This window comes from Phycodurus eques, chromosome 11 (assembly GCF_024500275.1).
Source record: "Phycodurus eques isolate BA_2022a chromosome 11, UOR_Pequ_1.1, whole genome shotgun sequence".
Taxonomy (NCBI): domain Eukaryota; kingdom Metazoa; phylum Chordata; class Actinopteri; order Syngnathiformes; family Syngnathidae; genus Phycodurus; species Phycodurus eques.
Genome location: NC_084535.1, coordinates 1,165,736 through 1,191,287, shown reverse-complemented (window position 1 = coordinate 1,191,287; position 25,552 = coordinate 1,165,736). Strand labels below are relative to the sequence as shown.

The 25,552-nt window shown below is 47.3% G+C and overlaps 1 protein-coding gene across 6 annotated transcripts in view; it reads left to right on the top strand.

The window, feature by feature from the left end:
• LOC133409570 (spectrin beta chain, non-erythrocytic 1-like) overlaps window positions 1-25,552 on the top strand; it is an 80,667-nt gene that overhangs the window by 37,026 nt on the left and 18,089 nt on the right. For 5 of the 6 annotated variants that reach the window (XM_061689759.1, XM_061689760.1, XM_061689758.1 and 2 more), the window contains 31 exons: window positions 1,125-1,276; window positions 1,864-2,037; window positions 3,311-3,402; window positions 4,228-4,308; window positions 4,898-5,013; window positions 5,345-5,457; window positions 6,763-6,950; window positions 8,260-8,377; window positions 10,839-10,997; window positions 11,070-11,165; window positions 11,547-11,753; window positions 12,186-12,339; window positions 12,402-12,553; window positions 12,956-13,174; window positions 13,252-13,332; window positions 14,250-14,456; window positions 15,313-15,524; window positions 15,642-15,779; window positions 15,849-15,969; window positions 16,385-16,600; window positions 17,665-18,084; window positions 18,669-18,871; window positions 19,069-19,159; window positions 19,236-19,382; window positions 20,548-20,811; window positions 21,808-22,038; window positions 22,400-22,489; window positions 22,558-22,836; window positions 23,304-23,434; window positions 23,508-23,712; window positions 24,684-25,058. In XM_061689759.1, coding sequence (XP_061545743.1) covers window positions 1,125-1,276; window positions 1,864-2,037; window positions 3,311-3,402; window positions 4,228-4,308; window positions 4,898-5,013; window positions 5,345-5,457; window positions 6,763-6,950; window positions 8,260-8,377; window positions 10,839-10,997; window positions 11,070-11,165; window positions 11,547-11,753; window positions 12,186-12,339; window positions 12,402-12,553; window positions 12,956-13,174; window positions 13,252-13,332; window positions 14,250-14,456; window positions 15,313-15,524; window positions 15,642-15,779; window positions 15,849-15,969; window positions 16,385-16,600; window positions 17,665-18,084; window positions 18,669-18,871; window positions 19,069-19,159; window positions 19,236-19,382; window positions 20,548-20,811; window positions 21,808-22,038; window positions 22,400-22,489; window positions 22,558-22,836; window positions 23,304-23,434; window positions 23,508-23,712; window positions 24,684-25,058 — 5,432 coding nt within the window. The remainder of the gene's footprint in view (window positions 1-1,124; window positions 1,277-1,863; window positions 2,038-3,310; window positions 3,403-4,227; window positions 4,309-4,897; window positions 5,014-5,344; window positions 5,458-6,762; window positions 6,951-8,259; window positions 8,378-10,838; window positions 10,998-11,069; window positions 11,166-11,546; window positions 11,754-12,185; window positions 12,340-12,401; window positions 12,554-12,955; window positions 13,175-13,251; window positions 13,333-14,249; window positions 14,457-15,312; window positions 15,525-15,641; window positions 15,780-15,848; window positions 15,970-16,384; window positions 16,601-17,664; window positions 18,085-18,668; window positions 18,872-19,068; window positions 19,160-19,235; window positions 19,383-20,547; window positions 20,812-21,807; window positions 22,039-22,399; window positions 22,490-22,557; window positions 22,837-23,303; window positions 23,435-23,507; window positions 23,713-24,683; window positions 25,059-25,552) is intronic. The other variant, XM_061689757.1, reaches the window with a different exon arrangement.

Genomic DNA, 25,552 nt, shown 5'->3' with positions numbered 1-25,552 from the left:
ATGCTTTTCCACTGATGGATAGCATTGAGATGGCGATGTTTGGAAAAGTATGTATTGTGTTAAATCCATCCATCCATCCATCCATTTTCTGTACCGCTTATCCTCACAAGGGTCGCGGGCGTGCTGGAGCCAATCCCTGCTATCATCGCCCGTCACACGCTTGCTGCAAGCAACACGGTACCTTCAGGGTGCTTTCACAACGCAGGAACTCGCATACACACAACGTGCCGTTGGGCACATGAATCATGTTTTCCCCGATGATAAATAACCTTTTTATGATTGTGAGAAGCCAAAGTCAAAATCACGATTCAATTTTGATTCATCGCACAGCCCGAGAGCCGATTCCAGCTGACTTTGCGTGAGATGCGGGGTACGCCCTGAAATGGTCGCCCGCCAATTGTAGGGCCATGTACTAATAGGTGGATAAAAATATCCATATTGGCATTGATTGTTGATTTCATACCTCAGTTTGGGGTCACAATGTTTTCTTTGACCTTTGGCTTGCTGGAAAAGCAACACAATGCTTGTCATGTTTGTCTGTTAACATCCGACACGCACACACACACAAACACTTTGATAACATTTCCTTTTTTATATTTTTCACACACACACACACACGCACACACTTACAGCTTCATTTTGGAATGTGAAAACACACACACACATGTTGTAAAACAAAGACATCACTGTGTGTGAGAGAGCACATGAATGTTTAAGCCTGCGCATACATGTGTATGTGTGAGAACCAGTGACTGTTTGTGCGTGAGGGATTGTTTGAGAGAGACGTTGTGAAAGTGTGTGAGACCCGTGCATGTGTGAAAGACTGTGTGTGTGTGTGAGCGAGAGAGAGAGAGGAAGTTGTATGTGTGTGTGTGTTTGCGTGCGTGCGTGATAGTGTCAGCAAGAGAGAGTGAGTGTATGAATGTGAGTTTGTGTGTGAGAGCAAGAGCAAAAAGTGTGTGTGTGTGTATTTCTGGAGGGTTCTCTCACACAGGAAGCCCCTCCCTCGTGTGCACGCTCACATGCACGCCAGGGAACAATGAGCGTGCACGCAGAGGAAGCTCGCACGCACACGCGGCAGAGACGAATTTGAAGTGACGTGGCGATACGGTGCGTCTGTGCAGACGAGCGCGAGGCGGTGCAGAAGAAGACGTTCACCAAATGGGTCAACTCGCACCTGTCCAGAGTTTCCTGCCGCATCACCGACCTCTACGTCGACCTCCGCGACGGACGCATGCTCATCAAGCTGCTGGAGGTCCTCAGTGGGGAGAGGCTGGTCAGTACGCACGCACACGCTGGATTTGAAAGAAAACACACTGGACTGATGGCCCAAGTCAAACTGAAAACAAAACAATACTGGCGCTATGTAAAGTAGATCCTTTTAATGATCATAATAGGACGCTCCGACATACATTTCAAATTGAATTTTAGATAATTGACCGAGGATTTAATCCAATAAATCAAAAATGCCCCCAATTACTTTAAATGTGGATGTAAAATATGGACTAAAACGTGAGTTATAAAATGATTAAGTCTTATTCTTAATTGTCTTTCTAGTATAGTAGTAGAAAATACTTTTCAGCATAAAATGGATCCATTCTGCTTGACGGGACAGGTTACAAAAATGAACATGAATGAACCAATCATTTCACAAAAGACAAACAATATGGAGAACTCATAACGAAACATGTTTTATTCTTAACAACCAATAATTTAATGAGATAAATGACAAAAATGAATGAGTACTTTTGAATTCACCAATTTTGGGCAGGATGGCAAATTGAATAAAAAAATGTGAAATTAACATCACACGGCCGGTAAATGTGCGAGCGTGAGCCAACGTTGGCGTGTGGCCGTCCTCAGCCCAAGCCCACCAAAGGCCGCATGCGGATCCACTGCCTGGAGAACGTGGACAAGGCCCTGCAGTTCCTCAAGGAGCAGCGCGTCCACCTGGAGAATATGGGCTCGCACGACATCGTGGACGGCAACCACCGCCTCACGCTGGGCCTCATCTGGACCATCATCCTGCGCTTTCAGGTGAGCCAACAACTCCGAGTTCCAAGAAGTCGCTGCTTTCGTTTTCGAGAACAAACGGCGAAGGCATATACAGTCGACACCTCGGTTTTCGTGATGAATCCATTCCAGAAGGTCCCGCTTCCAAAAAAGAAATCCAAAACAATACGTCCCACAGGAAAGAAAGTCAATCCAGTTCATCCCTTCCAGGCACCTAAAAATACAACTTGAGAGAATAACTCTTGATTACATACAAAAACTGTGAAATCAATATGACTAATAAACCGGATAAACGAAAATCGATTCATCGGCCACGCTGATATTAGACCTTTTCAAATGGGCAGAAATTGGCAATTCTTTGCCATTTTTTTTAACACATTACAACATAAGACAAAGATAATGATATTCAAGCAAACGCTTACAAATAAAGCAGCCAAATTGTTTGCCCATTGTTTGCTGATTTTGCTCTCTGTAAAATCCAACAAATACTAAAGGACAAAGAATTGTAAAACTGCCTGTAATTTGTAAAATTGTATTTGTAAAATGTTTTTTTTTTTTTTAAAGTTAGACTTGGTAAAAAAAAAAAATATATATATATATATATATATATACATTTTGAATTAAATTTAATTTTATTTATTTTTTTTGTATTAAATTGAATTTTCTTCCAGAGCCGATAGCGTTATTTGTTTTTGTGTTTTTTTTTTTGCGTAAAGGCGTCTTTTAAAAAAATAAATGGCAGGATATTGAGAATAAAATGTTATTTTTCAAATTCACGTATCAAAATGACTTTCTTGCCTTATTAAACGTTGACTTTAATATCATATTTCGACTATATCTTAATTATCACTTGGATTGTAAAAATGACTATTTGTAAAAGATTATCCTCGTTTGTCCCGATTAAAGACATATTTGTTCATGTAAGTTTTGTTTTTTAAATGACTTTATTCTCATAACATTACAGCTTTTTTCCTCAAATATTCTGAATTGAACATTGACTTTTTCCTCCAAAGTTGTCAACTTTTGAATTGCTGTGTCACACGTGGTGGTTATGTTTAATTGGCGTTGCTGTGCGCCCGTGCGATTGACGTCTCAGCGGCGATTGTGCACGATGAACGCGACGCCCGCGCGCTCATCAACGTAACGCGTTTGTGTCGTGATGCTTGACTTCGCCTCCTCCCGGACATTTTAGTTAGGGCCTAACGAGTCTCGCCTGTAGTCACGGTGGTCGCGGCCTCGGTGGGATTCGGCGACGTCCGCCAGCCTTGACGTTTGCGCGTGTGCGTGTGTGTGCCAGATCCAAGACATCAGCGTGGAGACGGAGGACAACAAAGAGAAGAAGTCGGCTAAAGACGCTTTGCTGCTCTGGTGTCAGATGAAGACGGCCGGGTGAGTTAGTGTTTCCCATCCGCCCGAGTTTGGTCGACATTTTTGTTTTGTGTCACCAGCCCAAAATCGAGTGAGTGAAAAAACCAAATTGGAGCGTTTTAAAGTTTGTGTCGGAGAGCCCTGCCCCCGTCGCCGCTTATCAAATGGGACAAATGGTCCAACTTACAAATAACAAATGAGAATACGCGCATGCAGCCGCTGTAGGCCACAGCTCACGGCCAGACGCTCACACGCATCCCGACGGGCCGACCCGATCCGGCGTCGCACATCACTCACTAGGCCGCGCCCCTTAAAGGCACACATCCAACACTCGAATAAAGCAGTGCGTGCACTAATTCCACTTCATCATCATCATCATTCATTGATTGTTTTAGTGTTTTCCACAATTTATTAGGAAGAGGGACTGAGGAAAATTTGTGAGTAATTGATACGCCCCAAAAAGGGATATCATTGCCCGTAGACACCAGAAGATGGCCTGACAAAATGAAGCTCCTCCCCTCACGTTGACATAGTTTCTTGACACCAAAAGCAATACTTTTATATTGCACACAAGAACAGCTGATAGGTGGGTTTTTCAGCAAATAATGTTGGTTAGGCTCAAAAAACAAAGAAATCTGCGAAGCGTGAATATGTGGGTGAACACTGTATAACGTTTTTGTACAATGAACTGCTATTTTGTCTTTATTAAAAAAATGCTGTTAATTCTTTTTGATGGCGGTTGTCACGGATTCATGGCTTTTCAATGGGTTCTTCACGGAATAAATTCAAATCCTAATTGGAGGTCGTTAGTTCTGCATGTGACCTCTGGGTTTTCTTACGGTCCAGATATCCCAACGTCAACATCCACAACTTCTCCACCAGCTGGAGGGACGGGATGGCCTTCAACGCCATCATCCACAAACACAGGTGAGCGACGTCGCGTTCCACCTCCTTCATTGATCCGGTCCACGTTTTTATCTCCAACACCAAAAGGAAGAAATAAAAATGTACAATATCAGTATTATCCGACACTGAAACAGCGTGGACTGCACACTAGTGCAAACTCAAATACATGCATGCAGTTCATACACGCACAAATACCTAGACATATGGGTCATTTTCAAATACTGTAATTTGATCAATAATGGTAAAGACACTTGTGGGGGAATATATATATATATATATATACATATACATATATAAAACCTCTATTAGCATCTTCAGAAAACATGCTGCAAATCATCAAACTTCATTTGGGACACCGAACGGTAAAGACATATTAGTATCAAACGTTTGGAAAGTGTTGTTATAGTTTATTTTCTTAGAAACAATCCTCATCTTTTGATTGATAACAAGCGCCAAGAATTCCAAAATCGATTTTCAAAAGGAAATTCGGCGGGCCACGTCTTTACCGTTATTGATCAGATGATATGAGAATGACCCATATACACAAATGCGCACATACGTACTGAACATCTGTCAAGCGATCTCGTTGATGTGCGATGTTTCCTATCAGACCGGACTTGATCGACTTTGACAAGCTGAAGAAGTCCAACGCGCACTACAACCTGCAGAACGCCTTCAACCTGGCCGAGCAGCACCTGGGCCTCACCAAGCTGCTCGACCCCGAAGGTCTGTTTGCACGACCGCCCCCAAAGAAAATGAAATCAATATTCCATAACATTCAAAATATCACAATATTTCTTTCTTTTTTTCTTTCTTTCTTTCTTTCTTTCATCTACGCCACATTTAGTGAAGGGGAGTTTTAAAAATTCATTAAGGTGACCTTAAACAAGGTCTACTTAAATGCCTCCGTATACTGTATGTACTTTGGAGTTAGCATGTGGCTAACGCTAGCTGTGACGGAGTTCCTGTTAGCGACCGCTAGATGTTGGAAAGCACACTAGACGATGCGTGGGCGGAGGCGCGTTCCTCACTTTTGGCTCGTCTTCTCTGCCGCCAGACATCAGCGTGGACCATCCCGACGAGAAGTCCATCATTACCTACGTGGTCACCTATTACCACTACTTCTCCAAGATGAAGGCTCTCAAGGTGGAGGGCAAGCGCATCGGCAAGGTGAGCCCAGCAAGATGGCATTTTGGGGCCCTCTGCCGATCGCATTCATTATCCGTCGCTCGTACGGCTGCTGTCAACTTATTACGGCAGCGGCACAGTACCGGGCCTTGTGGGACACCGAATACCAAAAAGAAACGGGTGTGCGGTGGACCCCGCCCGCTATTTGTGCGGCAACGGGCCCGACCGTCGAATGGCGGAAAGCCGAAACGTTTAGTGTAAAAGCGTCATCTGCTGTTTTATTGTGGAGTTCCAAAAACTGCGACGGTCACGTGCAAACATCTTTTGTAGCGCAAGAACAACAACAAAGTGCAATGAAAAACAAATAACACACAATCTATAAAACTCACTGAAAATGTATTCAATTCATAGTATGGAAGATTTCCAAATATTTCTCGGGGCTTTGGATTTGTTTTACTTGATTGCTTGCTTGCTTGCTTGCTTGTTCTTATTTATAAATCTAAACCAAAGCGAGCATACGCTCATTCATTCATATTATTGTCAGAATAATATAAATATTCAGTCATTCCCTGAAATCCTGATTTTGCCCCGACAGTGGCTAAATAGAGTGATAAGACAACATTTAGGAAATCAAATCAACACAAATTGACTTAACTGAACAGCGGTACCCGAAACAAGGTGGAAAAACGGGTTTTGAAAAAGTCCTAAAGTTCAGAATCAGAATCATCTTTATTTGCCAAGTATGTCCAAAACACACAAGGAATTTGTCTCCGGTCGTCGGAGCCGCTCGAGTACGACAGACGCTCAATTTACAGAACACTTTGGGGACATAAAGACATTGACAAAAAACAATTGTGCAAAAAGATGCAGAGTCCTCGAGCACTTAGAGCAGTTCGAATGACTCATATCGCAATAGTCCGTTGCGCAAAGGGCGCCGAGACTTCAAGGAGTGGATGCGGTTTCAAGTGACGAGTAGCGCGATCATCTGGGACAATGTCGGTTGTGCAAATGTTGCAGATACTCCTCGATCCGTGTGCAAATGGAGCAGATGCTACTCTGGCACGAGTGGCCAGTATATGCAAAAAAGTAGTTGAACAATTATCCGTCGTCGTTTGCTGAAAAAAGACGCCTGCTCGCTGTGCTAACTTTTGGGCAGTGCGGTGACAACTTGGTGCGATGTTGATGTGAGTTGAGGCGCTTCATTCAAACTAAAGTAGTGCTTTACTGCCAGCCGTTTTGTGGCATCTGTAGGCAATTCCGGTCCAGTCGAACCCTTTTTGGGGTGGGGCGTCAACTGTTTGTGGTTTTTTGCAATATAAAGTGAGCCGCCGCTTTGGTTCCCCGCAGGTTCTGGACAACGCCATCGAGACGGAGAAGATGGTGGACAAGTACGAGTCGCTGGCGTCCGACCTCCTGGAGTGGATCGAGCAGACCATCATCATTCTCAACAACAGAAGGTTCGCCAACTCGCTGGTGGGCGTCCAGCAGCAGCTGCAGGCCTTCAACACCTACCGGACGGTGGAGAAGCCCCCGAAGTGCGTACGCCACACCTGCCGCAAACTTCATCTCGTTTCCCGTAGGAATCCGTTTTTTCCCCCTTCGCTAATCGAAAAAGCAAACGACAATGATGTCGTTCGTGTGACGAGCTTTGCTTTTTGTTTCTGGGCATTCTGGGATTCGTTTATTTTCTGCAAATGATCTTTACGCAGAATGTTTGCGACGGGATTTGTGTACTCCGCATTCATCCAAGCAGCTGTGTTTCATATTTTCTACATTACAGCGATTCTCAAGGTGTGGTACCCGGACGTCATCCGTTTGTACGCAAAAGAATCGTTGAATACAAATACAATGTAACTACATTTGAAACATAAAATACTGTTGATTATGTATCCATATCTTATTGGTATTGATTATTAGAATGATGCTTGTAGCTATGCATATAGTGTGTTCAAAGTTTTGGGGGATCCAGTACAGTACATTGTTGACTTTTCAATATTTATACCTATTTTAATTTTCCTATATCTATATATATGTTCCAACTGTGCATAACATTACGGTGGTTTACAATAATAAGTATTACTTTTGTAGAGCTACTATGTTACGATATTTGAATGTTAGTCAGTTTGGTGGTTCTTGGAGAGCTAAATTCTTTTTGAGGTGGCACTTGGCGTAAAAGGTTTGACAACCGTTGCAATAATATAAATATACATATAAATATAATGGTCACATTTGATGGAAGCGACCTTCAAAACATGACATAGCCATCAAAAGGGCACTTTTCTGGGGTTACCTCTAAGACACCGGTGTCAAACTGGTGGCCCAGGGGCCAGATCTGGCCCGCCACATCATTTTATGTGGCCCTGTGAAAGCAGATCAAAATTGGCTAATTGTGTTATAGTGTAATAACGTTGAGATACTCCAAGTATTTTTTTGTTACCAATCCCTCTTTGAAAAGAAATGTAATAGTTGAAAAATATGTTTTTATAGGCTTTTGTTGTCAAAACTGGTTATTCATCAATTTGTTGTCTATACTGTATGTAATTATATGATGTGATAATTCATTTATTTGGGTTCACACAGTCGTAGCGGTCCTCCGAGGGAAATCAGAACTACGATGTGGCCTGTGACAAAAATGAGTTTGACACCTCTGCTTTAACGTATCTTCAACTATTAAAAAGTCCATCCATTTTTATTTTCATACATTTAATTATTCTTAAGCTTTTCAAAAATAAATTGTCCTAAGCGCTAAACTCTAATGAATGGATAAAACGGATGACTGGTGTATCGGACTTCTTTAACTGTTGGCGTGTGCGTGTGCGCGCGTGCGTGTGTGTGTGTGTGTAGATTCACGGAGAAGGGCAACCTGGAGGTTCTTCTGTTCACCATCCAGAGCAAGATGAGGGCCAACAACCAGAAGGTGTACATGCCTCGGGAGGGAAAACTCATCTCGGACATTAACAAGGTAGCCACGCCCGCTCTGATGTCATCGCTCTGCATCAGTTGACGAGCTGGACGTTTGCTACCTTTCCGGGTCGTGTTTTACAAACCATCAATAGGCAATAGAACCGAGCACAACTGTGCCAAGTACATTATTCAGAATTCATGTTTCTGTCGTAAAATGACACAAATGTCAGACAATAAAATAGCAGTTTTGCTAGTTGACCGGTTTTTCTCTGACCAACCAAACAGAAAACGGAAAAATGCTGACATCATCATCGCAGGCCAGCGAGCCATTTGAAATGTGATTGGTTCAAGAAACGGTTGACCAGCACAACTGATTGTGAAGATCCTGGGCAGATTACATTGACATGGCAACAAGGAGAGGGTGAAATCTGATTGGACAAAAAAAAAAAAAAAAAGAATCAAGCATGCAGCAAATGGTCCCTGGGGCGGACTTCGCACACCCCCGGTGTTTGTCCATGGGTGCCTAAAGTTCGACTCGGGGACCATTTGTTGCCCGCTGAACGTTTTTTATTGGCCTGCCGCTAATTTCTCGTAATAAGATTAAACACGGCCCGCGTAAAAAGTTCAATTGTTGAAAGCTCACACATTATTATTCTATTTAAAAATAAAAATAAATAAAGTAATTAAAAAGTTGAAGGTGACAGGATATCACACTTTATATAATTGTACCATATTCTTAAGTAAAATAAGAATATTACAAGTTATCACATTGTCTAATTAAGAACATTTAAGAGGAATGCTGAACGATATCATACAACTTTCTTAACAAAGATGATATCACACTAATTCTTTTTTTTTTTGATAAGTTTAACTGGTTTTCATATGTTGACCTCGATTGCTTTTAGCGTGTTTCGTAAGCACAAGGCGACGTGGCCCCCCTTCTTTCCGTGACGCACGCGCGCTGCAAGCCGTGCAGTCAAGAGAAACGCGAGCACATGAACACAAGTGACTCGATCGGGGATGTCCAAACTTGAGTTACGCATGCAGGAAAATAATGGAAGCTTTGTTATCTATGACAAAGCAAAAACATATTCGTGTGATGTCGTGTGACATTCAAAATGTATTTAAATGTTTACTTCATTTAAAAATGTTATATATCGTAATAGTTTTAACTTTTTATGTAAAAAAAAAAAAAAAAAAAAACATTTTGGAACATTTGACTTTAAAAAATTGTTAAAAACTAGTGTGATATCTTTTTTAAAAAGTCATGGAAAAAAATCGTGACCAATTTTCATTTTTTTAGAAATAATTTAATATAGTGAATTATCTTGTTGTGTTCAAAATGTATTTGCGTTTCTACTTTTTGTTTTTATCTAGGAAAAAAATAAATATAGCCAATATCTTGTAACTTTCAACTTTAAAGTATGTTTTTAAAAATAGTAGTGTGATGTGTTCTTTTGTGGATTTTCAAATTCAAAAATGATGACAAATTTCCCATTTTTTTTTTAGTAATTTAAAATTAACTGTGTAATGTAACTTTTTTATTTTTTTAAATAAAAATAGCCAATATCGTTCATCCATCCATCCCTCCATTTTCTGAGCCGCTTCTCCTCACGCGGGTCGCGGGCGTGCCGGAGCCTATCCCAGCTGTCGTCGGGCAGGAGGCGGGGTACTCCCTGAACCGGTCGCCAGCCAATCGCAGGGCACATACAAACAAACAACCAGTCGCACTCACATTCACACCTACGGGCAATTTAGAGTCGTCAAGTAACCTAGCATGTATGTTTTTGGGATGTGGGAGGAAACTGGAGGGCCCGGAGAACACCCACGCGGGCACGGGGAGAACATGCAAACTCAACACAGGCGGGGCTGGGGATTGAACCCGGGTCATCAGAACTGTGAGGCAGATGCTCTAACCAGTCGGACACCGTGCCGCCCAATATCATTCAACTTAGAAAAATATAAAACTAATGTGATTGTTTTTTTTTGTTTGTTTTTTTAAATCATGGGACAAATTTCATTTTATTTAATTTAAATTGAAGATGGTAACAAACTCTTTTTTGCTAAATACATTTAATTTGAAAAAATACAAATAAAAAATGAGATTTTTTCAACATTTGCACTTTTTCTCATAACCTAATGTGGTCTATGTCTTTGATTTGGAATTTGACTACAACAATTAGTACGCACAGTATGAGCGGGAGAGAGCTAGTCGTCACAACATAACAATAAAGCCTGTGAAGGTTGTATAAACCTAATAGGAGTAATATTTGGTATATATAAAACATACATTTTCCAACACAGCAGCGGGCCAATAGAAACCGTGCAGCGGGCCTCAAACGGCCCCCGGGCCGGACTTTGGACACACTGGGGTTGAATGAATGCAGTTTCATGGAACAATTATTCACATTGCGGTTTTAAATGTAGCTCATGGCTTGTGATGGAGTTGAGGCCATCAGAGAAGGCCAGAAATCCCCAAACCTACCCTGGTGCGATCGTGTGGGGTGTGTTCGTTTTAGGCGTGGGAGCGTCTGGAGAAGGCGGAGCACGAGCGCGAGTTGGCGCTGAGGACGGAGCTGATTCGCCAGGAGAAACTGGAGCAACTGGCTCGCCGCTTTGACCGCAAGGCCGCCATGAGGGAGACGTGGCTGAGCGAAAACCAGCGGCTGGTCTCGCAGGTGACGCCCCCCCGCCACCGACGCAGCGCCGCGCCACGCCGTATTGATCTGCGCGTGCGTTTGTTCCCGCAGGACAACTTCGGCTTCGACCTCCAGGCCGTGGAGGCGGCCACCAAGAAGCACGAGGCCATCGAGACGGACATCGCCGCCTACGAGGAGCGCGTTCAGGTGCCTTGGCCTCACCTCTCACCAGCGTTGAAAATAAATCAGAATCAGAATCAGAATCATCTTGATTTGCCAAGTATGTCCAAAAAACACACACGGAATTTGTCACCGGTAGTTGGAGCCTGAAAATCCAACTAAAAGAAATCAAAATGATCAGCTTTTCTTTTCATTTCTTTATTTATTTTCCCTGCTTCACGAAAAGCAAATAACAGTGACATTTTACAGTATAAAGCAACTTTTGCTTTTTTGCTCATTTGCTTGATTCCTCCTGATATCAAACTTGCATCCACTTCCACAGAAACAGTAGAACTATGTTTTCTTTTGCGAGAAAGTCTTGAAACAAGCGCTTCTTTTTGGAAAATGTTGTGGCGGCTCGCTCCGCAGGCCGTGGTGTCGGTGGCCAAGGAGCTGGAGGCGGAGAGCTACCACGACATCAAGCGCATCGTGGCCCGGAAGGACAACGTGATCCGCCTGTGGGAGTACCTGCTGGAGCTTCTGAAGGCGCGCAGGCTGAGGCTGGAGCAGACGCTGGGCATGCAGAGGATCTTCCAGGAGATGCTCTACATCATGGACTGGATGGACGAGATGAAGGTGCGATGAGGGTCCACGTCAGACGCGGCAGGAAGGCGCACGCGATCGAGCGCTTAGAAATTCCAAAGTCCGACTGAGCGACAGCCCATAGCGACTCAAAAACAACCCCAAAAACGTTTACGGCTACTCGGCGTGAGCGAGACTCAGCCGACACATCCCAGACAGTACGGAGGCGGCGTCCCTCGCCGTACCGAACGCCGTCACAGCGGCGAACGCTATCGCTGGCCAATAGCACGTCTACGTACGTTTGCGTCCACGTCGCTTAACGGAGTACAACCGCCTTTTAAAGCCAAGCTCATTCACAGTCTCTCACTAGAACGTAGAATGCGTTTGATGGCGAGCCCAAGTCATGTGACTCGAGTCCCCCGCCGTCATTTGGCTTCATAAAAGTGAGCCGTATTGTTGTTTACGTGTTTGATGTTTCGGCCGCAGATGCTGCTGCTCTCTCAGGATTACGGCAAACACCTTTTGGGTGTGGAGGACCTGCTGCAGAAGCACGCCTTGGTGGAGGCCGACATCGGGATCCAGGCAGACCGGGTCCGCAACGTCAACGCCAACGCGCAGAAGTTTGCCAGCGACTCGGACGGTGAGACCCGCCTTTCCTCCGCCGCTTCTGGAAGCCTGAAACGAACTCTTCTCCTTCCTCAGGCTACAAACCTTGCGACCCTCAGATCATCAGGGAACGTGTGGCCCACATGGAATTCTGCTACCAGGAACTCAGCCAGCTGGCGGCCGAGCGGCGAGCGCGGCTGGAAGAGTCGCGCCGCCTCTGGAAGTTTTTCTGGGAAATGGCCGAAGAGGTTTGTCACGTCTCGGGAAGTCGTTGAAAGCCAGCCGCGCGCCGAACGTCCGCAGGGTTCTGACACCAGTTTTCATGAGTTGTTGACCGCCCGCAACGCATTGTAATTACTTGTAGTTGCTGACACCCGCAGCTAATTTTCTTTAGTTTTCACTCGTCGTTGAATGTCCGCGACGGGTTTTCATGAGCAATCTGCTTCTTGCTCGACAAAGGCGCAATGTTGTTTGTGGTTAACGCCTCAAAGGGTCGTTTGCCAGTACGCGCTTTTGCAATTGTTGGTCGCCGGCTGGAATTATTTTGATCGTCCGGTTCCGGAAAGCTCAGGCGCGTCGTTCGGTGTGCGCGCGGCATCATTTCGATGAGAGCGTGTAAGCGAAGCGCGGTTGCGGTGCGCATCCGGCAGGAGGGCTGGATCCGCGAGAAGGAGCAGATCCTCTCCTCAGAGGATTACGGCAAGGATCTGACGGGCGCCCTGCGGCTGCTGAGTCAGCACAAAGCCTTCGAGGACGAAATGAGCGGGCGCGCCGCCCACCTGCAGCAGACCGTCAAGCAGGGAGACCAGCTGGTGGCCGACGACCACTTCGGGGCCGACAAGATCCGAGAACGCGTCCGGGACATCCAGGTAGGCCGAGACCACGTGCGCAAACCAAAACCACAAGGGATGAGACGCGATCGGTGTTTGTGGCGTGTGCGTTGCAGGATCAGTGGGCGGCGCTGGAACGGCTCTCCGCCGTACGCAAGTCTCGCCTGCAGGAGGCGTGCAACCAGCACCAGTTCCAAGTAAGACGCTCGAGTCTTTTTTAACGTTATGTATTCGGCTGTTTTTCTCACAATTCCAAACACTTCCTGCCTTTGGTGGCAAAGTTCACACAAAAATGAAATGATCCGTTTTGGAGGGGGATTCTGTCTCATAGACCTTCTTCTAGTCCTGCCGTGCCTTGAAAATGGAGGATCCTTGCCCAGCCTAGCCGCTAAGTCATGAGTGGAGAAACTCGGTGTGGGGGCGGGATTATGAAAACGAGTCTCACTGTTACGTCACAGTGGGGTGCAAATTCGGAACGTCTCGCTGACAAATAGTCCGATACTAAAGATTAGAACCACCCAAGCGACGTGGATTTTTTTTTCAGGCCGATACTTGGCAGAATACATTTCCGATAACCAGTCAATCGGGCAATTAATTAAAAGAAAATGCTCCAGTTCTTATATGGCGGAGGAGGGGCAAAGTCTGTCACCGGGTTCCGTTTTTAGCCACGCCCCCCAAGAGAATCAGCAAAACTTCAGTGCTACATAGTTCTGAGTCTTTGCACGTTTTCAAAAATTATCTTGAAACATGGAGAATGTATTTAGAAACAGATCTCTGAATTCACTTTACAGGGTCTTGAAACAAAGTACCTTCTTTTTGGTCCCTTAACGCTTACAACAATAAAGATATGGATTACAGGCAGCACATTTGACTGTATCCTTTAGTATTTGTTTAACTTTAAAAATGTGTCAAAAATTGGCAGATTTTTACTTGAAATTTTTTTTTGGGGGGGGGGGCCGATTCGTTTCTTAAGCTTAATGTTGTAATGTGTTAATATGTAAATGATAATGATTGTACTTGTTTGTTTGATTTCAAACAGACTCCTAAATACCGCAACTATTTAAACGCAACGCGTTTTTAACGGCTGAACGTCGCGTTTTTCGCGCTTGCGCAGGCCGACGCCGACGACGTGGACACGTGGATGCTGGACGCGCTTCGCATCGTGTCCAGCGTGGACGTGGGCCACGACGAGTTCTCCACGCAGGCGCTGGTGAAGAAGCACAAGGACGTGGCCGAGGAGATCGCCAGCTACCGGCCCGTCATCGACGCCCTGCACGAGCAGTCGCGCACGCTGCCGCCCGAGAAGGCCGACTCGCCGGAGGTGAGGCCGCCGCCTGGCGTTCGGGGGTCAAATTGAGGCGGCGACGCTATCGTTCCGTACCGTTCCGCACTGGCGCAAGCAAACATCATGTACGATATATATTTTGGTTTAGGAGCCCTATTATCCCCAATTTGATCTCGTGAGACCCAGACCGGTCTGATCCTGGACTAATAAGCGATGAATGCGTTGTTTTGGTGAAAGCACATTGGGAAAAACTGATGAAAATGCGGCTGGCTTTTTGACAAGAGCAGCAGCAAGCGACGGCCGCGTGACGCCACAATGCATATGGCTCATATTCAAAATGACGCGCACACAGGCAACTATCGGGGTCATATTCGTGTCACGTGATCAATAACGGTAAGGACAGGCCCTACTGAATTTCCTTTTGAACGATGAATATTTGAATTATTGGCGCTCCTTATCCGTCGAAAGGTCGAATAAGTCATGTTTGTTTTTCAGCGCGTTCGTGGCAAAATGTCTTTCCCGTTCGTTAAGTGTCCGAAATGAAGTTTGGCGATTTGCGAAGTGAACCTTTTTGTGCAAAAAATGTATTTCAGCGGGCCGCCACCATTTGCTCTGTCAATAAGGATTGCCTCGACTATGAACGCCTTCAATTTTAAATGCGCCATTGTGACAATGTGGCCGTTTCGGCACGGCAGACATTTGCACACACAAAACCGAGGCGGCATCAAAAATGGCCAAATTAGAATGTTTTTACCGTTACTGATCAAATGATTTGAAAATGACCCGCGTGCTGAGCAAAGGACCTGGAAAGACGTTTTGCTCAGCACGTAGCACATCCGTGCTTTGGACGGAGAGCGCAAAGAGTGACCCGAGCGCGCCGGACTCGCGGCAGGTGCAGAGCCGTCTGGCGGGCGTCGAGGAGCGTTACAAGGAGGTGGCGGAGCTGGCGCGCCTCCGCAAGCAGGCGCTGCAGGACGCGCTGGCCTTGTACAAGATGCTGAGCGAGGCCAACGCCTGCGAGCTGTGGATCGACGAGAAGGAGCAGTGGCTCAACGGCACGGCCATCCCCGACAAGCTGGAGGACCTCGAGGTGGTCCAGCACCGGTAAACCACACCTTTTTAGGTTTTCTTCTTCTCGACGAACTGCGACGCGCTTGACAAATCGAAACGTCCGCGGCGGTCAATGAGTTCACGGAGCTGCTGGCCGGTTTGTTTGCTCAGGTTTGAGAGTTTGGAGCCCGAGATGAACAATCAGGCCTCGCGGGTCGCCGTAGTCAACCAGGTCGCCAGGCAACTGATCCACAGCGGCCATCCCGGCGAGAAGGAAATCAAGTCCCAGCAGGACAAACTCAACACCAGGTAACATCACGTGGCGGTCACGCTGGCGTCCGAAGTCGCCGTTGAAGAGCGGGCCGATGTTTTTGTCAGGTGGAGTCAGTTCAGAGACTTGGTGGACCAGAAGAAGGAGAGTCTGAGCTCTGCCTTGGGAGTGCAGAACTACCACCTGGAGTGCAACGAGACCAAGTCCTGGATCAAGGAGAAGACCAAGGTACCGCTCGTGTCGAGCGACGTTTCGTATTTGTTGTGACCGCGATGATATTACGATGGCGAGTTTCCAGTGCTGCTCAGTTCCCATTTTTCTGCCCAATGGCACACGGATCAGATTTTTTTTTTTCGTGTCGATGTGAACGGTACATATCTGACCGAGCCAGGCCTTCCTCATATGTGGATATCAGTCGGATACGTCTCCGGCTCGCCAGTCACGCTCTTCTGACGATGACGTCATCAAAAGGCGACGCATGTCACAAAAGCAAATTTTATTTCATTGCGTAAACACGGCACCTGGTTTGCGCGCACGCGTGTGACATCACGGACGCGTTCGGTCCACAGAAGAAGCCGCGAAGCGTTTCATCCCTCCAAATGACACGCTAACCGACCAATGCCTGAATGCGACCTCCCCCAAGGTGATCGAGTCCACCCAGGAGCTGGGCAACGACCTGGCGGGCGTCACGGCGCTGCAGAGGAAGTTGACGGGCATGGAGCGAGACCTTGCCGCCATCGAGGACAAGCTGGGCGACCTGGCGAAGGAGGCGGCGCGCCTGTCCTCCGAACACCCGGAACAGTCCGAGGCCATCAAAGGACGCCTGGACGAGATCACCGCCGTGTGGGAGGAGATGAAGGTGCGCCGTCGCGTCGCTTCACGTGTTCGCTCGTGCCTGGACACGGGCCTTCAAATGAAATCAGAAAAAAATGTATAGTGCAAGTAAATATGTCTGGTCTTTTCATGTAATGTTGCCCCTTACTCGCTATTGTGTCATTTCTCAGAATGACTTACGCGCACTCACCACCGACAACGAGGCGCTCTAGAGCGGCCACGCCAGCCCGAAGCCCCGGTCCCCACTCTGGCTGTCAAGTCTGTCTTTTATGAGGGAAAAAAAATTCAATTCCCTCTGCGCTCCTCCGTCTTTCTATGTGTTTCAATGTTACGTGTGCGCGCACTCATGGCTGACAACAAGGCGTTCTGACGCAGCCACACCAGCGCGAAGCCCCTGTCCACTTGCTGGCTGTCAAGTTGGACTTTCGAAAAAGTAAATACAAACAATAGCCCCTTTTTGCTCTTCCGTCGATCACCGTGTGACATGCGCACACTCACAGCCAACAACGAGGCGCTGTGACCATGCCAGTGCAAAGCCCGGGTCCAAATGCTGGCGATCAAGTTGGGGGGGGGGAAGGGGAAGGGGAAGTTGTCCCTCTTTGCTGTTGCAGCTTTCTGTGTGCACGCACTCACGGCTGACAACGAGGTGCTCTAAAGTGGCTACACCAGCAGACTTTCTGAAGGAAAAATGCATTTTGGAGATGTAGGCGTAGCTGGCTAGCTAACTGCGCTTTGCAAAAGCGCTGATGCGAACGGAGGCGCTCCAGTTCTTATATGGCGGAGGAGGGGCAAAGTCTGTCACTGGGTTCCGTTTTTAGCCACGCCCCCCAAAAGAATCAGCAAAACTTCAGTGCTACATAGTTCTGAGTCTTTGCACGTTTTCAAAAATTATCTTGAAACATGGAGAATGTATTTAGAAACAGATCTCTGAATTCACTTTACAGGGTCTTGAAACAAATACCGCTTCACCTCGAGAAAAAGCAAATGACGACGACGAGGAAGCGCTTTTAACCTCCGCTAAAAGGAAATAAATAAAGTGGGAGGAATGTTTGAAATGTGTAAATGTTTGACGCTGGCGTTGCGGTTCAGGGCACCATGAAGAACCGCGAGGAGTCCCTGGGCGAGGCCAGCAAGCTGCAGCAGTTCCTGCGCGAGTTGGACGATTTCCAGTCGTGGCTGTCGCGCACGCAGACGGCCATCGCGTCCGAGGACATGGCCAACACGCTGGCCGAGGCCGAGAAGCTGCTGGGCCAGCACGAGGGCATCAAGAACGAGATCCGCAACTACGAGGAGGACTACCAGAAGATGCGTGACATGGGCGAGATGGTGACGCGGGGCCAGACGGACGCCCAGCACATGTTCCTGCGCCAGCGGCTGCAAGCGCTCGACACGGGCTGGAACGAGCTGCACAAGATGTGGGAGAACAGGCAGAACCTTCTGTCGCAGTCGCACGCCTACCAGCTCTTCCTCAGAGACACCAAGCAGGCCGAGGCCTTCCTCAACAACCAGGTAGCCTCCGCGACGGCGACACGCCCGCATTTTGTCACGCTTCAAGAAACGTCCTCCGTCTCGCGATAACATTGCGTTCATCGGAATACAGTCCAGCCCCAATAGCATCGTGCAAAATCCACGCCCAACAAAAGTTTCGAATTGAGTACGGTCATCCCTCGCTATATCGCAGTTCACTTATTGTGGATTCAGGGCATCGCAGATTATTTTATTTGTATATAGGTCTGTGTTGTTTACAGTTACTCACCTGCGCACCGCCGATGCAGTTAGCTTTGTGAGCTAAATGATTCTATTGTGGCAGCAATGACTCACCGAAAGGTCAATTGCGCTCATGTTCTCAGCAGAAAACGAAACCTTAGTGAGTCATGGCAACGCATATGTTTGCGAAGTCACCGAATTGCTTGAAGATACAAAAGGAACACGACGGGAAAGCCACTGTGGAAAACACAAGCAAGCCACAGTTGGTTTGATGAAATAAATTCACAATTATCAACCTCAGCCCAACGAATGGCGAATGGGCACGCTCGTAACAATATGGTGCAAGTAAAGAGCAACGTTTAGCTCAATTTGCGTGTGCGTTCCAGGAGTACGTGCTGGCCCACACAGAGATGCCGACCACCCTGGAGGGCGCAGAGGCGGCCATCAAGAAGCAAGAGGACTTCATGACCACCATGGACGCCAGCGAGGAGAAGATCAGCGGCGTGGTGGACACCGGACGACGCCTGGTTGCCGACGGCAACATCAACACTGATCGCATCCAGGACAAGGTGGACTCCATACACCAAAGGTAGCCGATTGCTTCTATCTTTCAAGGATTGATTCGAATATGTAAAAAACTCAATGCATTGCGCCTTTTGTTCTTAAAACAAATTCCTGGGAGATGTCAGATTTCTGTGAATATGTACATTACAATCATATCAGAGCTTGGAATTGTCCCAAAGCTAAGGTAGGGAGGAGTCATTGTTCATTGGCGTTCCCCGTCAGGCACAAGAAGAACCGAGCGGCGGCCAGCGACCTCCTCATGAGGCTCAAGGACAACCGAGACCTGCAGAAGTTCCTGCAGGACTGCCAGGAGGTGAGCGAGCGCGCACGGGCAGACCCGCCGTTTCTGACGTTTGTTTGCTGAGCGTGTGGCGCTGCGCTGTGCCCAGCTGTCCTTGTGGATCAACGAGAAGATGCTGACGGCTCAGGACATGACGTACGACGAGGCGCGCAACCTCCACAGCAAGTGGCTCAAGCACCAGGCCTTCATGGCCGAGCTGCAGTCCAACAAGGAATGGCTGGACAAGATCCAGAAGGTCAGTGCGCCTCCTGAGGGGACTTGGAGCTGGGCGATACGGCCTTCAAATCATATTGGTTTCGTTTTCTTTTTTTCTCTACAAAAACCCAATTTCCAATTAGAATTTATTTATTTATTTATTTTCCCCCCTCACCCCATTCAATATAAAGAAAAAGCAAATGTTAACGGCATTATTAGTTTGGGGGATTTTTTGTAGGATTTGCTTTATTTATCCCGAAAGCAAACACAGTCAGTATTAACTATCAACTTTGACAAAAAGAATTAAAATAAAATGTCTTTACAAAGTGGAAATAAAATGGACATTTAAACATAATACCTAAGAACCTGAAATGTTTGACAAGTTAACATCAATTGATGAACAAAGACATTCCCTTTGGAATGAATATGTAACAGCCAAACTGTTTTGCACCCACGGATGTTTACAGTATGCAGGGGGACCTGATTTTTGTTTTTTAAATGTATTTTTTTAAATGAACGTGTATGGTCTCTTTTTGATTAGGGATCTACTTTTTTAGACATTGAGTTGTAAAAATGCACCTGTGGCAGCAATTGACAAATTGAGCCTCCGAGAACTCGAGTGGGCTAACTCCATTTTGGCGATTTTGCATTGAAGTGCCGCTTCATTGAACTTTCTTTACAGAGCACTTTTAACAACAACTGCAGCTGACATACAGAACAACACAAAACAAACGTGAGCAGAAAGAATTGAATAACAAAAATACATCTATCATGTGAATTCTCCTCTAAATCTGAGTTTGGGTCCAATTGAGACAGATAATCAGTATAGTAGATTATTGTTACAATAATAAGAATAATTGTATGACGTTATTTATCAACATTTATGAAAGACGTTTGACCACAGTTTGAAGTTTGACCCCTTTTGCGCTCCACTGGTGGCCGCAGCTCAAATCACTCTCCTGTAAAATGACAACAATGGTGTTGTCCCACTGTAGTTCTTGGTACAGATCCATTTTCGACATACGGTGGGCAGTCTTAGCACTTTTGTTTTGCAAGCTCATGTTGGTAGAAGTAAATGTTAGTGATAGATTTGATGGCAGTTTGGAGTTGGACCACTATTGCGCTGCGCCAGCGGCAGCCGTTGAGGTGCCTTCAAACTTGAACTCCCTCTCCTATTAAATGGCAAAAATGCGCGCGCGCGGCAGGACGGCAAGGCGCTGATGGCGGAGAAGCCCGAGACGGAGGGCGTGGTGCGAGAGAAGCTGGCGTCCCTGAAGAAGATGTGGGACGAGCTGGAGTCCACCACGCAGACCAAAGCCAAATGTCTGTTCGACGCCAACAAGGCTGAGCTGTTCGCCCAGAGCTGCGCCGACCTGGACAAGTGGCTGGCCGAGCTGGACGGGCAGCTGCGGTCCGACGACTACGGCAAGGACCTGACCTCCGTCAACATCCTGCTCAAGAAGCAACAGGTCGGTTCCCTCTGGCGCTTTCAGGCGTTTGCCGGCCTGCGATCGAGGCGGAACGTTCTGATCGGCCAAGCGAACGCTTTCTCTCTTATGTTTTTACGTCTTTATTTTCTTTCTCTTGAGCAATTTTGAGGCCAATGTTGACTCTGATCTTTTTTTTATTTTGGGAGATTGTCTTCTTGTTGGAAAGTTGCCAAGTATTCCCATTTCGGTTTTGCTTCCATCCTTCAGGCTTGATTTTTGAAGCAACTCGGAGAAATGAACGCCAACTGGGACTTGATTCTCATGTTTGGTTGGAAAAAAAATTCGGATAAATCAGCTGATCGCTTCAAAAATACTGAATGAATAAAATAAGTTCTTTTTGGTCCCTTAATGCGCCTTAACGACAAAGGTTCGACTGTTTTTACAATTCTTTGTCCCTTAGTATTTGTTTAACTTTACAACAGAGAGGAATTTTCAAGTACAAAAACATGCAAAGTAGCATCAACTGGCGCATGTATATTTGGACTGAAGCCGTAGATGTCTGCCGGATGTAAGCGGGTCATGAATGAAGTTACTGGCAAAACCTGCCCTTTAACTTTCCGTCCCATTTCTTCTCGTGCGTTCTTTTCTTTGCCATGAAGGCGTAACTCGTACGAGCCGAAATAAAAACGAGAGGCGCCATTCTTCCGCATCAAAACGTCATGTTTGACAGAGAGTTGCATTTCAATTATATATGATTACAGGTTAATGGACAGCTAATCGATGATCAACGAATGGCCTATTTTGCGGATAATGGATTCATTGTGAGGAGACCTTGTTGAAGTCGGTTGGGAATTATTCCCCCTTTTTCTGCAGTCCTTCAATTTGCAAATATCTGCTTTTCAAGCAACATTTTTGCACATTTCCTGACGCACGTCCACGGAAATATGCGACCGTGTGTAATTTTCCGGGGGGAGTCTTCAAGCGCCCCCTCCCTCGCCGTTGTGGGTTGACCGCGGCCGTCGTGCGCCCGCGCAGATGCTGGAGAGCCAGGTGGAGGTGCGGCAGAAGGAGGTGGCCGAGCTGCAGAGCCAGTCGCAGGCGCTGAGTCGGGAAGGCGAAGGCGAAGGCTCGGACGAGGCGGACGGCCGGCGCCGCGGCGTGGAGAGCAAGTTGGGCACGCTGCAGGCGCCGCTCAAGAGCCGCAGGGACAACCTGATGGCCTCCAGGGAGATCCACCAGTTCAACCGCGACGTCGAGGACGAGATCGTACGTTCCTCCTCCTCCTCTTCTTCCTTTCGCTTCCGCATCCTGCACTTCCCCTCCTCCATTTTGCTGCTTCCTTTCTGATGAGTCCGCTCCTCCTTCTCGCGCTTCTCTTTTCCTTCTCTTGTGCCGTTGTCTTCTTTGCCGTGCCCTCCTCCTCCTCCCCTTGCTTGTCTTGTAAATATTATTCTCTGCCTCCTTCTCATGCTTCTCCTCCATCTTGCCGCCTGCGCTCTTTATCCTTCTCCACTTCGCCGTGGTCTCCTTCTTGTCCTTTTTCTTCCTCTTGTACTTCTGTTTTAATGTCTGCTCCACCGCTTCATCTCCTGCTCACCTTCTTGTTGCGCTCCGTGTGTTTTTCTAGCTGTGGGTGGAGGAGAGGATGCCCGTGGCCACGTCCACGGACCACGGCCACAACCTCCAAACGGTGCAGCTCCTCATCAAGAAGAACCAGGTAGGATTCAGGTCCGGTCTTCTTCTCTGGTGAGCGGAAGGAACCCGAGTGTCCCGCGCTGCCCGCAGACCCTCCAGAAGGAGATCCGGGGCCACCAGCCGCGCTACGACGACATCTTCGAGCGCAGCCGGCACATCCTGCGGGAGGAGCGGCCGACGGGCGAGCCGATCCGCCGGCGGCTGGCCGAGCTGCGCGCGCTGTGGGAGCGGATCCGGGAGGAGACGGAGAAGCGCCACGCCCGCCTGAGCGAGGCCCACGAGGCCCAGCAGTACTACTTCGACGCGGCCGAGGCCGAAGCCTGGATGAGCGAGCAGGAGCTTTACATGATGTCCGAGGAGAAGGCCAAGGTCGGCGAGCTCTTCTGTTAGCGCGCAGTCCGCGTGGGTGTAGCATCGTCGGGAAAATAGAACAGAATGGGAAAATTGCGGAACGCAAGAATAAGCACAGCAAAAAGACTGAAGTACTCCTCGTACTTTTCAATCGAATACTACTTATGCGTATGCGAATGTCCATTTGCACATCGAGCAAAAGATCACGTAGGTACACAAGTCAATGTGAACAGCAGCAGCATTCAGTCGATTGGCGAGAAACGGGGAGGGCAAACGGCACAAATAAATCACGTACGCGCAAGAATAGTCGGCAGCAAAAAAATTGTAGACACGAGATTTGGATATGCAGTTGACAGGAAGTGAAACACCGGCAGCGCAAATCTTCACCAATAAATCAAATCTAAGAAGAAGAGAAAGCAGATGGATGTGAAGAAAAAGCAGCGAGAATAACGGGCGTTTGCTTTTTGTGTTTTGTGGGCTTTCAGGACGAGCAGAGTTCCGTGGCCATGTTGAAGAAGCATCAGATCCTGGAGCAGGCGGTGGAGGACTACGCCGACACCGTCCACCGACTGTCCGCCGCCAGCCGAGGCCTGGTGGCCGCCGAGCACCCCGACAGGTAGGCCCCCCCCCGAGCGGCCCGACAATGGCGAGGCCGCGAGCTGACCGAGGTCGCCGCGCGCCTCCCGCAGCGAGCGCATCGGCATGCGTCAGTCGCAGGTGGACAAGCTCTACGCCGGCCTGAAGGATCTGTCGGAGGAGCGGCGTGGGAAACTGGACGAGCGCTTCCGCCTCTTCCAGCTCAACCGGGAGGTGGACGACTTGGAGCAGTGGATCGCCGAGAGGGAAGTGGTGGCCGGATCGCACGAGCTGGGGCAGGACTACGAGCACGTCACCGTGAGTCGCCGACCGTCGGAGGCTTCCCGCGTGCGCGAACGTGCGACGTCCCCGTCGCACTTTTTCGCATCCCGGTCACGCCGATTCCGAGCGCATCTAAATCGGCTCGGTTGTCTTGCCGTAATCTCTCACGCATAGTGCGCCCAAAAAAAAATGATCACAACTTGATAGTCTAATGTGCATTTTCTTTTCCTCGTCAAAAGTCGATAAAGTGCATTATATAAAGTGTATTATTATTGATATAAAGACAATTTTCAAAATTCTCTCACATTGGGCTTGTGAAAAAGGTCTGCATTTTTTGTATTGTCTGTTAAAATTGTATATATATATATATATATATATATATATATATATATATATATATATATATATATGTGTGTGTATATACACACACGTATTACGGTGCGTTTTCACTCCTCCCAGGCCCGTTATTGATCATCCAAACTATTTGGAATTTCATTGTAATATTTTCAGAGGTGGAAGAGGGCTCAGGTGGAGATTTTGGTCGCAGTTTTGTGACATTCAGCGACGTTTAGCGCTTACTGTATCATGAGCGCATATAGGACAAGTTCCAAAAATATGAGGGATTTTGTTGTTGCGATACTTTCGTCTGGGGAAGGGAGCATAATTAGTCGGTTGCAGTTATGCGACGCGAAACAACGGTAAGCTTTTTTCCGTGACGCGTGGCCTGTCCCGACGCGGATGGAAAAAAACAAGATGACCTCGGCGCACGCACACGGAGCACAAAATGGATTTGAAGAGATTCATCAAATATGGGCAGTACCTCGTGTTGGAGCGTATGGATAGCGGCGAATCGGCGGCGCGTATACCGCATTCAGATTTTTGAGTGTATCGTACTGTGACACCCGAATGGATCTTTCACATTGTATAAATTAGAGCTGCAGCAAATTGAGCAGCCTGCGTTTTTGCCCCGAGAGAAAGATTTCTTTTTTTTCCTCCGGCGGGTCCAGATGCTGCAGGAGCGCTTCCGAGAGTTCGCCCGCGACACGGGCAACATCGGGCAGGAGCGCGTGGACGGCGTGAACCGGCTGGCGGACGAGCTGATCAACGCGGGCCACGGCGACGCGGCCACGGTGGCCGAGTGGAAGGACGGCCTGAACGAGGCCTGGGCCGACCTGCTGGAGCTGATCGACACGCGCACGCAGATCCTGGCCGCCTCCTTCGAGCTGCACAAGTTCTACCACGACGCCAAGGAGATCCTGGCGCGCATCCTGGACAAACACAAGAAGCTGCCCGAGGAGCTGGGCCGCGACCAGAACACGGTGGAGACGCTGCAGAGGATGCACACCGCCTTCGAGCACGACATCCAAGCGCTCGGCACGCAGGTCGCAAAACGTCGCTTCCTCGGTCCTACCCGACCCAAATAAGCTACTTTTTTTTTTTCCAAAGTCGCGTCACCGTCAAAACACCGGACAAAGCGGGCATGCCGACGTACTCGCAGTAAAGACAAGAACAATGAAAATGAAAGCTCGAGTTCAACGTATTGATTCCCATTTTCCGCATCTCCTCATGAACTTATTTAACAAGACGTGAGTTAATTATGAAATTCTGAAATTCTTATTTTGAAGTCGTGATTATCAAAATAAACTTTAATAAACTCACATTGCATTCATTTAGTTTGCACTTGAATGTATTCGAATTGATTTAGATTCGTCTAAATTAGTAACGAATTGGTTGATTGCGATTGCATATACACTTTTTAAAGATGAATTTATCAAATCTTGGCTTTATTATAATTATTTATAAATAATGGATGTCAATTTTAAAGGAATTTAATAACAGCTTTTGGAACTCTGCAGCTGTCAATAGCAGTGATTGA